At 34.1% G+C, this 16,982-nt stretch overlaps 1 protein-coding gene across 1 annotated transcript in view; it reads right to left on the reverse strand.

The window, feature by feature from the left end:
- Nucleotides 1-16,982, reverse strand: part of RXFP2 (relaxin family peptide receptor 2) — a 61,194-nt gene that overhangs the window by 13,613 nt on the left and 30,599 nt on the right. Inside the window, exons 10-13 of the mRNA XM_051990677.1 lie at nt 9,001-9,072; nt 6,911-6,982; nt 2,730-2,801; nt 2,537-2,608 (exon numbers count right to left, since the gene is read on the reverse strand). Coding sequence (XP_051846637.1) covers nt 2,537-2,608; nt 2,730-2,801; nt 6,911-6,982; nt 9,001-9,072 — 288 coding nt within the window. The remainder of the gene's footprint in view (nt 1-2,536; nt 2,609-2,729; nt 2,802-6,910; nt 6,983-9,000; nt 9,073-16,982) is intronic.

Consider the following 16,982-nt stretch of genomic DNA (forward strand, 5'->3'; position numbering starts at 1 on the left):
TGAGGGTCACAAACTTTACAGCCCACTGAATGAAACATTTAAAAATTACAAAGTTAATATTTAAACATAAAAGAAATCACCCTAAATTCATGTTTGTATATATAAAAATATATATGTATAATATACATATGTACAGGTGCATATTGTGTACATATATATGCACACATGCACAGGATCTTTATATTTCTGTATATGTTTATATATTTATAAAGCTTATGTTTGTAGTCGTAAAAAAGCCCAGTTCTGCTTCTGTGGAATCTATGTCCTGTTCACTTAAAAATAGAATGATAACATAACAGCATTTTTATACTTTTTTTGATATATTCTTTTTAAAACCTATTTTTCCTTTTTCTTTAATTTACAATTAATAGAATGTAATCTTATTATATATATTACTTCTTCAGTAGAATGTCACCGAAGTGAAGGTATTAAAGGTGATTGAGGTCCAACTTTTCAATCTCTTTTTGTGTGGGGGTTCTCTATTAGCAATAATCTAATTGTTAGAAGTATTCCTAATTTAAGATTACAAAGTTATCCTGAAATCTTCTCAAGATTCCAAGAAACCCTTGACATAGTAAATAAAGTCCATGGGATTTAGGTTATAGATATCAGAAAAAAACAATTCATCTAGGATGACTTTTCTCCATAAAAATTGTCATTTGAAAATTTCCAGAGTCATTCCTTATGGAATTTATTTGTCTAGGGGGTTCTCTCTCCCATCTCCAAATGTGTATAAAAAGAATCACTATGTAATAATAGATGTAGAAAATTCCTAAAATCTTCCTTGTAGTTTTGGGTGAGAAATTGTCAATCAAAAGAGGCAGAAACCTTCCTTTAAAAAAATTAGGATTTGATTTGGATAAAAGAACCTGATTCTCATTTTACCTATATTTTACCCCATGTAAAGATGTCTTTTTGCTCAGTGAGAAAGATGTAAGTCAATCAGTTTGATTCTTTTAAAAGTAGAAATGATCTAAGGGAGCTATTCAATTAGAGTTACTGAATAATGACCCAATCCCTCTGAGTTCTTGGTCTGCATGGGGTCCTATTCAATTTTCTTTTTTCTTCCCAAAGAAACCACTAGGTTTCTACTGATGAGCAAACAGTCCAGCACACATAAATGGACTCCTGGGAAGAAGGTTTGTGGGGAGAAAAGGAAAAAGTTGCTTTTCATTAAGTCCACAATTTCTGTTCTGTTAAGAGGCTTGTGAATTCTGGAGTCCAGATCCATCATTTATTTTCTGATAAGGCTTTCCAAAGGCCAGTTCTTCCTTTGTGGTCATCCACAGATTTAGCAGTGTATTGTCAATTGCTCTGTTTAACAAGAACTACAGAGTATGAATTTGGACAGACTCCAAGAAATAGTGGAGGAGAGAAAGACCTGGTTGCTCCGGTCCATGAGGTCATGAAAAATTAGACACCACTGACCAATAGAAAAAAATTGTCATAGAGAATTGCCTGGGAACAAAAAGAAGTTAAGTGACTGATGAATATCCCTTTCCCTAATCCTCATTCTTCTATAAATATTGTCTTCCCCTATTAGAATGTAAGCTTCTTGGAGACAGGGATTATCTTGATTTTTCTAATTGTATTCTAGCATCAGTGTTTGGCCTAGAGTATCTGCTTTTTTATTCATTCCTTCATGTGTCAGAGTCAGGACTTAAACCCATATTTTTTTGGTGCTATAGCCAGCTCTCTATTGATTATGTTTTGGTGACTTTTGATAATAATTATAGAGAAATGAAAAATGTGACCATAAAATATATAAAGAAATGCATCCATCTTAGATAGCATACTATAGATCCTACTTTATGGAAAGAAAATTTTACAAATCAACTACCTTTTTTTCTGGGAAAGGAGAGAGTTTTTTTTTTAAAACAACTCAAAAGAATTTTAAGGTTCTATTTAAATTGTAAACTTCTTGAGGGTAGGAACTGTCTTTTGCCTCCTTTGTATCTGCAGGGCTTAGGACAATGCTTGGTATATAAAAGACATTTAATAAATGTTGATTGATTGTTAGCATGATTTTGAATCTTTTTTAGTTAAACTTTTAAAAGGTTAGAAAATGGCATACACATTTTCATACACATAAAAATTCTGTTTTTCTAACTGACTAAAAACAATGAGTACACACTGTAAGATGAATATTTTCATATTCAACACTTCTGCAAATGTATCTGGGAAAAAGGAGGTAGTTTATTTTTTAAAAGTTTTTATTCTGAAATTATTATATGCATCATTCCTATTTTGTGAAATTGCATAATGAAGTCTTCTACTTGATATTAGTTTTTAGGAACACTTCCTTAGTCTTCAAAGGGGGAGGGGAAGATATAATCTTTTTTATAGGTTGATTGGGAGAAATAGTTGTTAGTCATTCAATAAATCCTAGATGATAACAGTGTTGCTCATTAATTGTTTATTTATCAATGAGAAGTTTAACAGCCATACAATATATGAAATAACCACTTAAAAGGCATGTTTTCCCAGCTAAAATAGCATAGTCTTAGTAATCATGATAAATATATTATTCACTCACAGAGATTGAAGGTATTTCAGACTTTTAAAGTGGTCTTCATCAAGGTTAGAAATTGGATTATAAGAGAGATTCCTAAAATAAAGAGAAAACAATATACCCTTAGCAGAAAGAGAAAAAGAAGGCACATTGTTATTTAGAAAGTTCAACAAGAGATCATTAAACATGATTCTAAAGGGGAAAAATCGCTACTTACAATTTTTGCAGAAGTTTTAAGTCTTTAAAAACATCTTGGGGTAAGTCCACGATCAAGTTGTTAGACAGATCACTGGTAGAGAAAGTGAGAAACCATGACAATTAGATGTCAGTGCATCAAATTGGATATAAATTAAAAACAGTGTTTTCTTTATGGGCATTATAATTACATTGCACACAATCGAAAATCTGATTCTTTTCTGAAATGATATTTTATTCATTATTCTACAACATGGTTCCTGGCTATTTTAATGTAATATCATGGTCTCCAGAGTCAGAGGACTTGAGTTCAAATCACATTTGAGATACTATCTATGTATCCATATGTAACTTAATTTCTTAGACTCAAGTTTCTCCATCTCTAAAATGATGTGGTTGAACCACAAATTTAGAGAAATGATGATAAAGCATGTTATCTATTTATTGCCAAAGGTGATAAACTGAATAGAAGGAGTAAATCATATTTTGAAGCCCAGTAAATCAAGTAATTTATTTTGCTTAACTTTCTAGATTTTTGTAAGGGATTTCTTTTTCCTTTTTCTATCTCTTCCCCTCTCCCCCAATTGTGGGGGTGATAGGGATAAGATAAAAAGAAAAGGAAAAAAAGGGGATTATTGATGTATTTTTTAATCATAGAAATGAATAGAGGACCAGAAAGAATCACAGACGAGGAGGAAATTTTGAAAGTTACAAGTTGCATTTATTTAAAAGAAAAGGATACTATATGTAACAATATCTATTGTTTCATGTACAGATCTTTTTTTCTGTTATCCTATGTATGGCACATACCAGTGACTGTTTTATTTGACGTTTAATTTCACAATCTAAAGAAATAATATATACACCATATAATAAAAACAAACATAGATGGAAATGGAAGATGATAAATAAATAAGCAAGCAAGCAAACATAAATAAATAGATGAAAACATGTTGTTGAAACATATAAGTCTTTGAGAATTCTTCCAGTATTAGATAGTTGATTCTTAAATCATTATGACCTTACTCCCTCTGACATTTGACATTTTTGCTTAAAAACAAATATGATTTTTATGGATTCAAATATGATTAATCCAGTCTGCAGTTTCTGTCCACCAAATTATGTTCATTATTTCCTTCAAGATTCAGCTTAAACTGGCTTCTAAGAAGTCTCTTTTCTGACTAAAGCTCCCTAGCCTGGTCTCTGTTTGGTTTTATGGAGCCAAATTGACAAACCTCTTATTCCTAGCTTGAGCTATATTTTTATTTATAAATATTTGGTACTTCATAAATATTTGTTGACTATATTCATTCTGCCTATAACTCCCTTCTCATCAAAAGCGGTGTCATTCTCATTAATTCTCAAGAGGTTTCCATTTACAAGTAGAATTTGGGGTAGTTGGTCTGTTGGGCTTTTATCCTGATAAAATAGTTCACAGACCATGAACCATTAAAATCTTCTCTGGTTGGCATGAAGAAAGGCTTAAGGGGATAGAATGAAATTATGATAGAAAAGGAGAAAGTTCTGTATCCTCATCCTTAAAGTTCACATAACAGAGAATTTGCTATTATGACTCTGTTAGAAATACCTTATTCACTTTTATCCATGTTGTGTTATTCTCAGTGGTATTACACGAACTCATGAATTCATGAACTCATTTGAGGGTTTCTTGGCAAAGGTACTGGAGTGGTTTGCAAACAGGATTAAATGACTTGCCCAGGGTCATGCGGGGCTGGTGCTCTATGCACTATGAAAGACCACTTTCACTCATACCTCTCTACTCACTCAGTGTAGTGGAGGAAATGGAATATTCCTTTCGTCATACTGTTACTTCTAGACTTTTTCTCTATGTGCAATATGCCCTCTTTTAATATCCAAATATCCAATTTAGATCCAATTTAACTTAATATCCAATCCAGATCTTGATGCCTGCTATCCACCAACTCCCCAAAACATTGTTCTTTTTTCCATAATAAATTCACTGCTTGGCTCAAAGATCATCTCTCCCTCAATTTCTTCCTTCATTCTAGGGGATTTCTCTTTTTAAATGGTATTTTATTTTTCCAAATATATGTAAAGATAGTTTTCAACATTCACCTTTGTAAAACTTTGTGTTCCAAAATTTTTCTTCCTCTCCTCCCTCTTTATCCCTCCCCAAGACAGCAAGCAATCTGATATAAGTTAAACATATATAATTATTATAAATATATTTCCATATTTGTCATGCTGGGCAAAAAAATCAGATCAAAAGAAAAAAACAAGCAAGCAAACAACAAAAACAAAAAGGTGAAAATATTATGCTTTGAAACATAGTCAGTCTTCATAGTTTTCTCTTTGGATGTGGATGACACTTTTCATCACATATCTATTGGAATTGCCTTGAATCACCTAATTATTGAAGAGTGAAGTCCATCACAGTTGGTCTTCACATAATCTTTCTAGGGGATTTCAACATACATACCTTAACCCTAAAGTTTTTAATCTGCTCGTTTAATAGGGTCTTGCCATCATCCACAAGTGTTCACTTATTTACTAACTGCAATTCTTTTATCTGGTTACAATATTTTATAATTCCATTTCTCCCATGTCTTAGGACTCTAACCCTGTTCTTGATTTTTATCTTAACTTCTATCTCTTAGTGTTCTTTGCAAGTCATTTCCTCTGCTCTGGTTTTACTATTTTCCTTTTTCCTTTCTTAATTCACTGATCAATCAATTCAATTCTACACCATCCTTTATACTGAAATCCTTTGCCCCCTTGTTTTACCACTGATCATGCTTTGACAAGCCACAACCTTGTATTACCACCAACTTGTACTGCTTTTATTCATATTCAGGTACTGCTTGGTTAATGGTGAACAAGCAGACTATTTATTGACTGACACCCATCATCTTATATTAATGTACTTTTAAATGAAAGTAGGGGGAAAAAATCACAAAATTATCCTAATTGCAATCACTATAAATGTGTGTTACACGATCTCATAGCAGCGAGGCAATCTTTTTATACCTCCCTAATCATTTCACTGTCTCACCCACAGCATAAGTATTCTTGTCTCTCCTCAAGCTTCTCATAGTATTCCCTGTCTTCACTTTCTCACTTCATACTTCATCCTCCAAAAAACAAACAAATACAAAAACACAAAAGACCATTCATTGAGATCATTACAAGCATGATAGACATTTGTGCATCCATCCTGGTTGAATTCTTCCCCAGAACTTCACTTCTCCTTCAATACTTGGTGGTTCAATGGTTTTCTATCGCAAATAGACTCTAAATTCCAATTCTAAATACATAATCTTAGGATTAGGATAATAAAAGAGAGTATGTGGGTCAAATAGAAGAGATTGTCTATCTCTTTTAATTTACTATTTGATTTTTAGACCTGTCATAAACAGAATTTTGTTGTCACTGTTAAGTAATTTTTAATTGTGCCTGCCTCTTTGTGATGCTATTTGGATTTTTCATGGCAAAGATATTGGAATGGTTTGCCTTTTCTTTCTCCAGCTCATTTTATAAATGAGGAAACTGAGGCAGTGTTAAGTCACACAGCTAGGAAATGTCTGAGGTTAGATTTGAATTCATGAAGATGAGTCTTAACTTCAGGCCCAGGACACTTATCTACAATGTCATCTAGCTGCACATAAACATAACAGACATAGGTGTATATTTATCTTGGCAGATATTGGATATCTATATTACATTAGACTGGGATATTTATAACAGAGCAATAATTTTATATTGCTGTACCTGAATCGTGATAGTGACTGTTAAGGGTGAAGCAGAAATGAATGATATCATCTGGAGTGTTTCTATCAGGGCTGTTCGATATGGTTTCAATAAGGTATTCAGTGAAGTATTTAATAAGGTTTCTAAGCTGTTGAAGAAGGAGGGGGTGTCCTAGGATGAGGATGCTATACAAATAGATTGGGGTGGGGGAGAAGAGGCGGGAGAAGAAGTGCATCCCCGGATGGTGCAGTTGGTACCTTCTAAAATTTTCTGGGATAATAGTCCATAAGCTTCAACCTAGTTCTTATATTGACTTTGAATATCCAGTGATCAAGGGGATTGTGATTGTTACCAGGGGAAAGGTAATGAGTACAACATGTTAGCAGCTGTTTCAGTCATTCCAAATCCTACAAATAGCACATGCAATTTATTTTTATAAGCTTTAATATTTTCCCACTATTCACTGCTACTTACAGTTCTCCTAAATTTTTTAATGAAGAAAAGGTCTTGTCTGGAACAAAGTCAATTTGATTTCTAGGAAGAAACCTGCAAGACAGATCAAGAATCATTTCTGGTTATTTTTGTGTGCTCCCATAATTAGGCCAGTCTGTGAGTGGTCCTAGATCCAGGATTAATTTAATGCTTCTTCTGAAGTCTCATGGGGAAGGAAGGAAGTATCTTTTGAAATAGAATACAAACAGTGTTTCTGTCTTGTCTCCCCCAAAGAAGTGTTTGCTGAGAAAAGAACATCCATCATCTTCTCTCCCAGCTAATATTGCTAAATGCAATGTGATTTAATAATAGGGAGCATGATTGACAAAGGAAAAAAGCATTTGAACTTTGAACATTGGTTATTTTGATAATTGGATTTTTCTCAATGAAACTTCAGAGATTCTTAAATAAGAGAGCATAACTCTGTTGATGGAGATATCCTGGGAAACATAATTTTTTAAGGAGAAGGCAAGAAGGAACAAACTGAGCCTAATAACCCCATGCTTTTAGGATACAAGAAAATTTAAATTCTGAGTGACTTATTTAATATTTTCTATCTCCTGTACTCTAGTTTTCCTTTCTTAGGTGAAGGAAGAATAGTAGGTAGGACCCATACCATATTCTGCCCAATTCATATTTTCAGAGTAGTAGACATTTTTATTTGTACTTTGTAGCTAGAGTGATTTCTTCTAAAGGAAATTTATAATAATGCCATGCAAAATGGCTCTTTCTAGATTTGTTAGAAGGGAAAGAAAATGTATTTGGAGGAGTAAAACTGAGTCCAGACTCTTTTGCTTACTACCTGTATGGGTAATTCCACCTCTTTTAACTTCAGTTTCCTATCTGTAAATAAGAAGGGCTGTACTGCATACTGTGAATAGTGTACTTGAAATCAGGAACTGTGGATTCAAATCTCTCCTTATTCATTTCCTAGTTGTGGGACCCTAAGTAAGTCATTTAATCTAGTTCAACCTCATCTGGTAAATGAGGAAGTTGAAGAATATGACCTCCAAAGGTTTTTCCAGCATTAAAACAATGGTCCTGTAATCCTAGATATATAATTTAAAAATTATACTTGTTCTAAATATTTACTACCAAGTAACCAAGCAAAAGCCAGGATGGATTCCTAGCCAGTGTGAAGATTCTATTCCATTATTGTCAATAATAATAATAATAACAATAATAGCTAGCTTTTATATAATGCTTTAAGGTTTGCAAAATGCTTTGCAAAAATGATTTCACTTTACTCTTCATAACAATTCTGGGAGGAAAGTGCTACCATTATCCCCATTTTATAAATGAGGAAACAGAGGCTGAGAGAACTTAAGTAACTTGTCTAGGGTCACACATATAATAAGAATTTGGGGCTAGATTTGAGTTCAGGCCTTCCTGATATAAGGTCTATCATTCTATCCATTTTTCCACCTAGCTACTTACTAATGATGCACTATGGCTAGTCTGAAAGGCAGAGAAAGATTGTGGTGAGGGCTCTCAAATGTTAGCCATGTAGATAAGAAAAGTTGCTTCAAACTGGAAAAGTTCCACAGATCAATGTGGCTAGGTTTGGGACACACACATCAGCCACTCCTGTGATGATCTCTTTCCTCATCTCTGCCTGCAAAATGCAGCTCAAGACCCACTTTCTGCAAGCTGTCTTTCTTGATGCGCTTTACTACTTATTGGTGCTGTCCTTCTGAAATGACCTCCCATTTTCCATATATATTTATATGGCATATAATAATATTATTTTCGCATGTTGTCTTTGCCACTACATGTGAACTTCTTGAAGGTCTTCCCCTCCCCTCTTTCTTAGTGTCCCCAGTGCTTATGCACAGGGACTGGCAGAAATTAAATTAATATGTGTTGATTTACTGACAAAATAACAGAAAACAGGACCTTATATTGAGATTTAAAGGGCTAGCAAAGTCATGTCATAGTTTACCCTTCCAGATCTAAACTATCACTGAAATGTTGGGGTTTTATGTTTTGTTTATTTATTTGTTTGTTTGTTTGTTTTATTATTTTTATTCGTCATTGTTCTAGATTCACAAATAAGTCTGTTATATACTTACAATACCGTGAGCTCATCACATGCCAGAAAGGTGGAATTCATTAGGGATTTAATCCGATTGCCTTCCAAATCCCTGAAAGCCAAGAAAGCCTATATATCATATCAAGGAGCAGAGGGATCTGATTCTGAGCCTCTGCCCCATACAGCCTCATACAGGCCCATTCTCACACCCTCCTTTTCTTCCCAATTGCTGACAGCAAGGTTAGAGTGATGAGCCCTATGTCTTCTCTGGATGCTTTGTCCTTGAAGTCAGCATTATTGGCACTTTATTTCAAGAGCAGAGATTGTTTTCCTCTGAATGTTTCCACGTGACAACTTCACCATCATGTCCTCTTTTAAGATTCTTCAGTGAAAAGACAAGTTAGTGCTCTGAAGAGTTAAGGAAAGCTGCCTTCATCTCTCTCCTCAACATTCACACAGTGAGCTGTTCACACAAGGTCTCTCCTGCCCTTCCCCCCATGTTGTAGAGCCAATCCCACTCCCACTTAATCCCTTTACAGATTTGAAGACTGTTATTATGCTTTCATTTAGCTTGCTCTTCTGACTAAAAGCCTCCAGCGTCTTTGTTCTTTTCTTGCAAGATCAATTTGTTCTCCCCTGGACTCTCTAATTTTTCCATGTCACTCCTAAAATGTGTTTAAGATAAACACAGTAATCTCATGAAAGCCTTAGCAGCACCAAATACAACAGAAAGCATATATGCTTATTTCCAGGCTCTGTTACTTCATCTTTTTAGTAACATATACAAGTGGTAAGGTAGACTTCTTAACAAAAGCAGAATGCTGTAGGTTGTCTGTGAGTACTATAGGTCTCTTTCTATTGTTCCTATTTACCCAGCTGGGAAGTGGGCTAAAGTTACAAGATTTCAGATCCTCAAGTCATGGTCATAAGGGACTTCTGGTAGGGCATCAGAGTAGCCAGGTAGGTTGGTCAGCCACCCAGAAACCAGATAAGAGGGCAAGGGAAGGAGGGGCCAGAGGATCAAGATAATAGCAATATCTATCTATCTATCTATCTATCTATCTATCTATCTATCTATCTATCATCTATCTATCTGTCTGCCTGTCTGCCTGCATATCTCTATTGATATATCTATCTCTATAAATTTCTATGTTTACCTGTATGCATCTCTATCTCCATCACTTTACTTATATCTCTCTGCTTCTATATCTTTCTATTTCCAGCTCTAGCTCTCTATCTCAATATCATTTTATCTATCTATATAAATCTCTCTCCATGTTTACATCTCTTTCTTACTTTCCCTTCTTCCCCCATCTGTCTTTATCTCTCTTTATATATCTCAGTCTATCTACCTATCTTTCTCTCTGTGTTTCTATATCTAGCTGTCTATCCCTCTGTATTAATTTTTAATCTCTAGAAATTTTTATCTCTTATCTATCCCTTGTGATCTCTCTGTCTCTATCTGTATCTTTCTGTGTATCTCTCTTGCTAGCTCTCTATTGATTTATCTATATTAATCTCTCTCTGTCTATGTCTCTGTGTCTCTCTCTTTAACTGTCTTTCTTTCTTTCCATCTACCTATATCTGCCTACATATCTCTCTGTTTCTATATCTATATATTCTCTCACTATCTCTATATCTCTATTGATTTATTTCTGTAATTCCTATGTTTATCTTTTTTCTATGTTTATCTCTGTAACCACCTCTCTCTCTCTCTCTTTCTTTCTACCTATCTCTATCTGTTTTTTATCTATATCTGTCTCTCTATCTCTATTGAGATCTACTTCCATAAATATTTCTCTATATCTGTCTATATTTTGTTATCTGTATTTCTCTCTCTCTTTTCTCTCTCTCCCCCTTCCTTCCTTCCTTTCCTTTGTCCCTCTCCTTCCCTCCTTTCCCTTCCCTCTCTCTTTTATGTGCCAGGCACTGTGTTAAGTATACACTCTCTGAAAAGTGTTTGAGGTAAAGCCAGAGGATGGATCTGAAGGGTGAACACAGGAGAGTTTCCTAGAACATGTAACAGCCAGAAGAATCTTCTGACAATTGCTGGGACAAAGGCTTTTCTAGGGCTTCTGTTGCTTTCTAACTGGGAGATGCTCAGCCCTCTACCTTGTCTTACTTGCCTCTAGAAGACAGATTTAAAACTGGAAGAGAACATAGAATCACAAATGTAGTCCTGAAAGGCTGTCTAGTCTATTTTTTTTTTTATTTTAAAGATGAGGAAACTGAAGTTTTGCCAGGGAGAAATGACTTGCTCAGTTTTCACACATAGTTAAGTGTAATAACTGGGATTTGAGGTTCAGTTAGTTTATCCTCCTTCAAAAAGCTCAGTTTGAACCCTAATTCAACTAATGTGTGACTTCAGGCAAGTCCTTTTCTTAGGCATATTTCATCTGTAAAGAGAAGCTTTGGGAGTTAGATTTGAGAGATGACCAATTTGAAAGGTGGAGCTAGGAAGCTGCCCTTAATTCCTACCATGGATGACTATCAGGGCTCTAAAAGCATATCAAGTAACTTTTGGGGAGAGGGATTACAAAGGAGGGAGGGAGAAAAATTTTGAAACACAAAATCTTACAAAAATGAATGTTGAAATTGGGAAGTAATAAATTGGGAAAACATTTTTACATTCAAAGGTTCTGATAAAGGCCTCATTTCTAAAATATATAGAGAATTGACTCAAATTTATAAGAATAAAAGTCATTCTCCAACTGATAAATGGTCAAAGGATATGAACAGACAATTTTCAGATGAAGAAATTGAAACCATTTCTAGCCATATGAAAAGGTGCTCTAAATCACTATTGATCAGAGAAATGCAAATTAAGACAACTCTGAGATAACTACTGCATACCTCTCAAATTGGCTAAGATGACAGGAAAAGATAACGACGAATGTTGGAAGGGATATGGGAAAACTGGAACACTGATATATTGTTGGTGGAATTGTGAACACATCCAACCATTCTGGAGAGGAATTTGGAACTATGTTCAAAAAGTTATCAAACCGTGCATAGCCTTTGATCCAGCAGTGTTTTCTACTGGGCTTATATCCCAAAGAAATCTTAAAGGAGGGAAAGGGACCTACCCACATGTACAAAAATGTTTGTGGCAGCCTTTTTTGTGTGGCAACTGAGTGGATGCCCACCAATTGGAGAATGACTGAATAAATTGTGGTATATGAATGTTATGGAATATTATTGTTCTGTAGGAAATTACCAACAGGATGATTTCAGAGAGGCCTGAAGAGACTTACATGAACTGATGCTGAGTGAAATGAGCAGGAGGAGATCATTATACACAGCAACAAGAAGATTATATGATAATCAAGTCTGATGGACATGGCTCTCTTCAACAGTGAGATGATTCAAACCAGTTCCAATTGTTCAGTGATGAAGAGAGCCATCTACACGCAGAGAGAGGACTGTGGGAACTCTGTGGTTCACAACATAGCATTTTCACTCTTTTTGTTGTTGTTTGCTTGCAATTTATTTTGCTTCTCTTTTTTTTTCTTATGTGGCATGATAATTGTATAAATATGTATACTTATATTGGATTTAACAGATTTCTACCATGTTTAACATATATTAGACTATTTGTCATCTAGGGAAGGGCATGAGGGAAGAGGGATATTGAAACACAAGGTTTTGCAAGGGCTAATGTTGAAGAATTTTATTTGAAAAATAAAAAGCTTTAATCAATAAAATAAATAAATAAAATGAATGTTGGAAAATAAAAACAAACAAGTAAAACATATTATATATACATAATATATATATACATATATTACATATATGCATATTAGAGTTTTCTTGAGGCTACCAATAGATTGGCCTGGGATTAGCACCTTCTGGGGACTTGGAATGAAGTGTTTCAAGAGTAAAGTAGGAAGAACACAGAAAATGGAATGTAGGTAGAGTTGGTGTTAGGTCAGCAAATAAACTGATTTAGAGTTTAGTGGTAAGAAATCAGAGAGAATAGTAGTAGTGAAACAGAGCCAAGTGAAATGGTGTCAGGGTATGCAGTTTGTGGGCAAATCTCAATGTTGTTTCCCAGAAGCTGGGTTTTCCCCTAAGAGGACTTTGATTTAGAAAGTCAGGGAAGACTGAAGATGAGGGCCCTAAAAGTAAGTGGTAACCAGCCAGATTATCAGGCCATTTGAAAAATTGCATATGCCTTTAGGCCTAACTGTAGTGATTATATTATATTATGGCATGATTCTGAACCTCTCATTAATCTCCTTTTTGGGGAGGGGGTATCCTGGAGTAGGTATAATGGTGCAGGGGGAAAGCTGACCCAGATCTTGGAAAAAAATTCAAATGAATATGTGAATGAATCTTTAACATTTGGTTGATTTTTGAGGTCCCTTCTAGCTCTTGGTGCTATGACATTTAAAAAAACTCTTATTGTCTATGACTATTTTGATACTGCATATATCTTGATAACTGCTGTTATTATTCAGTTGTTTTTCAGTCATGTCTGAATCTTTGTGACCCCATTTGAGGTTTTCTTGGCAAGGATACTGAAGTAGTTTGCCATTTTCTTTTTCAGCTCAGCAGATGAGGAAACTGAGCTAAAGGGTTAAGTAATTTGCCCTAGGGTTGTACAACTAGTCAGTGGATGGGGCTAGATTTGAATTTAAGAAGATGAATCTTCCTGACTTTAGGCTCAGCACTATATCTATACTATATAAATGCTTGGTTTCCTTCCCTTCATAAAGCTCATGAGTTTAGGTTTTAGTTGTTCAGTCATATTCAATTCTTTGTGACTTATGTGGGTTTAAGTCTTAGCAAAAATATTAAAGTGGTTTGCCATTTCCCTTTTCAGTTCATTTTACAGATGAGGATACTAAAGCAAACAGGGTTAAGTGACTTGTCCAGGGTCACACAGTTGGAAAGTTTCTGAGGCTGGATTTGAATTCAGCTCTTCCTGACTCTAAGCCCAGCATTCAATCTATTGCACCACCTAGCAGCCCCTGAGTTCAGAAATATGTTGATAAAAAGTAAAAGTCAAGGTTAGAAATGGGAAGAATTGGAGCTTCTAATACAATAATACATATTTCATCTTATAGTTATTGTTGAGATTTGGTAGGAGAGTAGTCATGATCAGAATATATGACTATATAAGTGTATAATATATTCCAAGGAAAGAGAATTATATATTTTTTAAAAAGGTAATTAAGTAGCATTGTATATTTCTTACTCATATTAGAAAATTCAGGAACTAGAGTGAAAAGTATAGTAGAGATCATTTGGATGAGGATCAATAGAGAGAAAGAAGAGAAATATTGTGTTGGAAATATACCACAAACCATTAAATGGAGGAAATAACATAGGTAAGAAATTCAGGAAATGGTCTACAGTTTTGGCAGAAAGTATTGCTATAGTAGTGATGAGGGACTTCAACAATCTGGACATCTGTTGTGGTTTTCTCTCTGCCAAAAACAGAAGAGTCAATAAATTCTTAACTTGCTTCTTGTGATAATTATATTTTTCAAAAGATGTAGGAAACAATAAAGAAAGAAATTATTCCACAATAATAATGAAGAATTTGTTACTAAAGTAGAAATAAGAGAGAAAGAAACAAATGAGATATTTAGGATTTATAATAGAAAAAGCCAGGGATATTTCTAAATCTTATGAAGAAAGTCAGAGAAAGGAGTGGTTAAGTTCCATGGTCTAAAACTCTATAAGGATAATTGGATAATAAAGGGATAGGAAATTCTCATGAAGATATGAATTCCCTCACTATACTACTATACTATACTATAGGTATATTTTTCTATTTATCACACTAATCCCTTGTGTGTAACTTTCCCTGTATGTTTACTAGGTGTATCTATTCTTCCCATTAATGTTATGTGTACTTGTAGGAGAGTACACCCTAGGTTTATGGTGATGTTGGTAGTGAGGTGGGGAGGGATATTCTGTTTTTTTTTCTTCATTAAATGCTTTTGTTTTGAACTAATTGTGTCTCAGGTCAACTAAGAAAGGGAAAGTTTCTTTGTGGGACTTGTCAGCTATTGTTGTAGAGGATGAAGATTCCTTAGGTACCCTGAGTCTAGTTGTCTTCTGAAGGTGATGGGAACTGTGTGTGTGCAGGTAGAATGAGTTGCTACATTATGAAGCTCATTCAGGATCTTCATCTTGAAGGCTCTAGTGCCATAAAGAAAAACTAGATGAAAAATTAGCATTTCCCCTTTTATTTCAGGATATAATTAGTCAATTTAAATGAAATGCTGAAACTAAGAAGATGAAATTAAAAGTAATATTAAAATAAAATACTACAGAGGCTCAAATAATTCAACTTTACAAATATAAGAGGGAAATTGTATGGCTAAGAAGAATTTATGTGAAAAACACTCGGGAGTTTTAAAAGACTAAAATTTCAACATGAATCAATATTGAACACAGGCAGCCCCCCAAAAAAAAATCCAACTTAGGCTCACAATTTTCTAGAGCAAAAGAGATCACAGTCTTGCTATTCTCTACCAAGATCAGAACACACCCAGAACATTATGTTTGATTCCTGGAACCACATTTTAGGAAGGAAGTGGATAAGTAAGACATTATCCAGAGCAGAGTCCAGGAAAATGAAGGTAAGAGAAATCATAGCAGTTGTTGTCCATTTCCAAAGATAATTAGGAAAAAAAGGAAAATAACCTATATATTCTAAAATGTAGCAACTCTCTTTCTGGTGCAAAGAGCTGGAAATTGCAAGGCTGCCCATCAGTTGGCGAATGACTGAACAAGTTGTGGTATGCAGTTGTGCTAGAGTACTACCATGCTATAAGAAATGATGAGCTCAATGATTTTAGAAGAACATGAAAAGACCTGCATTACATAATGGAGAGTAAAATGAGCAAAACTATGAGAACACTGTATACAGGGACAGCAATATTTTTAAGAATTTTGAGTGAATAATTTATTTTGACTATTATAAATAACCAAATTAATTACAACAGATCTATGAAGAAAGATGCTATCTGCATCCAGTAAAATAACTGATAAATAGAAGTATATAAAACAGTTTTACATATAAACCTTTTTATGCTAATTGTAGCCTTCTCTAGGTTGAGGATTTGGGAAGGGGAAGAAAAAAAGAAATTCACATGATAATTTTGTTATTTGAAAGGAATAGCAAATTGTGTATAATAGATTTTTGTTTCCTGTACAATCATTTTTTGTTATGCCATGTTGTGAAAATGCTTATTTTATTCCATAAATTAAAAATAAAATAAGAAATAGACGCCATGCAAAGGGAAACAGACATTCTATTGACCTTCAAAGACAAAGCTAGAGTAATAAGTGAAGGTTGAAAAGAAGCAGATTTGATGGTTGGCTGTCTAGTTCAATTCCATTATTTTAAAGTCTAAGAAACTGGAAGGTTATGACTTGCTCTATCTATATAGCATTCTCTCTACTGTGCTACCTGGCAGCCCTAGCATTCAGAAATATGTAAAGAAAAATACAAAATAAAGATTAGAAATGGGAAAAATTAGAGTTCTGAATACAATGATACATATTTCATCTTATAATTATTGTTGTGATTTGTTAAGAGATTAATCATGATCAGAATATATAACTGTAGAAGGATATAACTTACTCAAAAGGAAAACAAATAGATTTTTTTAAAAAAGGTTATTAAGTACTATTATGTATCCTTACTCATATTCTACTTTGTTTTTTTGTTTGGAAAGTTACAGTGATTTGAACAATGCATTGCACATTTACAGGTTTTTGTCAAAGCAAGCAATTGAAACAGAAAGTGAAGATGAAAAATTAAAGGATATAACTGAGAATATTTTATTTGGTGGATATGTTGAAAGAGCAGCAGTAAAACATTTTTAAATTGAAGAAGAAAAAAATATAAACATAGAAGGTGATATAAGCAGTTTTGTTATTGCCTTGATCAATTTCACATTTTATTTTCTTAAATAAAGTCACAGAATTTTACAACATAATTTCTTTCTTCTTGCTTGGTTTTGGTATATCGAAATGTTTTTATTTCATGATTAAGTTCAC

Source organism: Antechinus flavipes, chromosome 3 (genome assembly GCF_016432865.1).
Source record: "Antechinus flavipes isolate AdamAnt ecotype Samford, QLD, Australia chromosome 3, AdamAnt_v2, whole genome shotgun sequence".
In the NCBI taxonomy this organism is placed as follows: domain Eukaryota; kingdom Metazoa; phylum Chordata; class Mammalia; order Dasyuromorphia; family Dasyuridae; genus Antechinus; species Antechinus flavipes.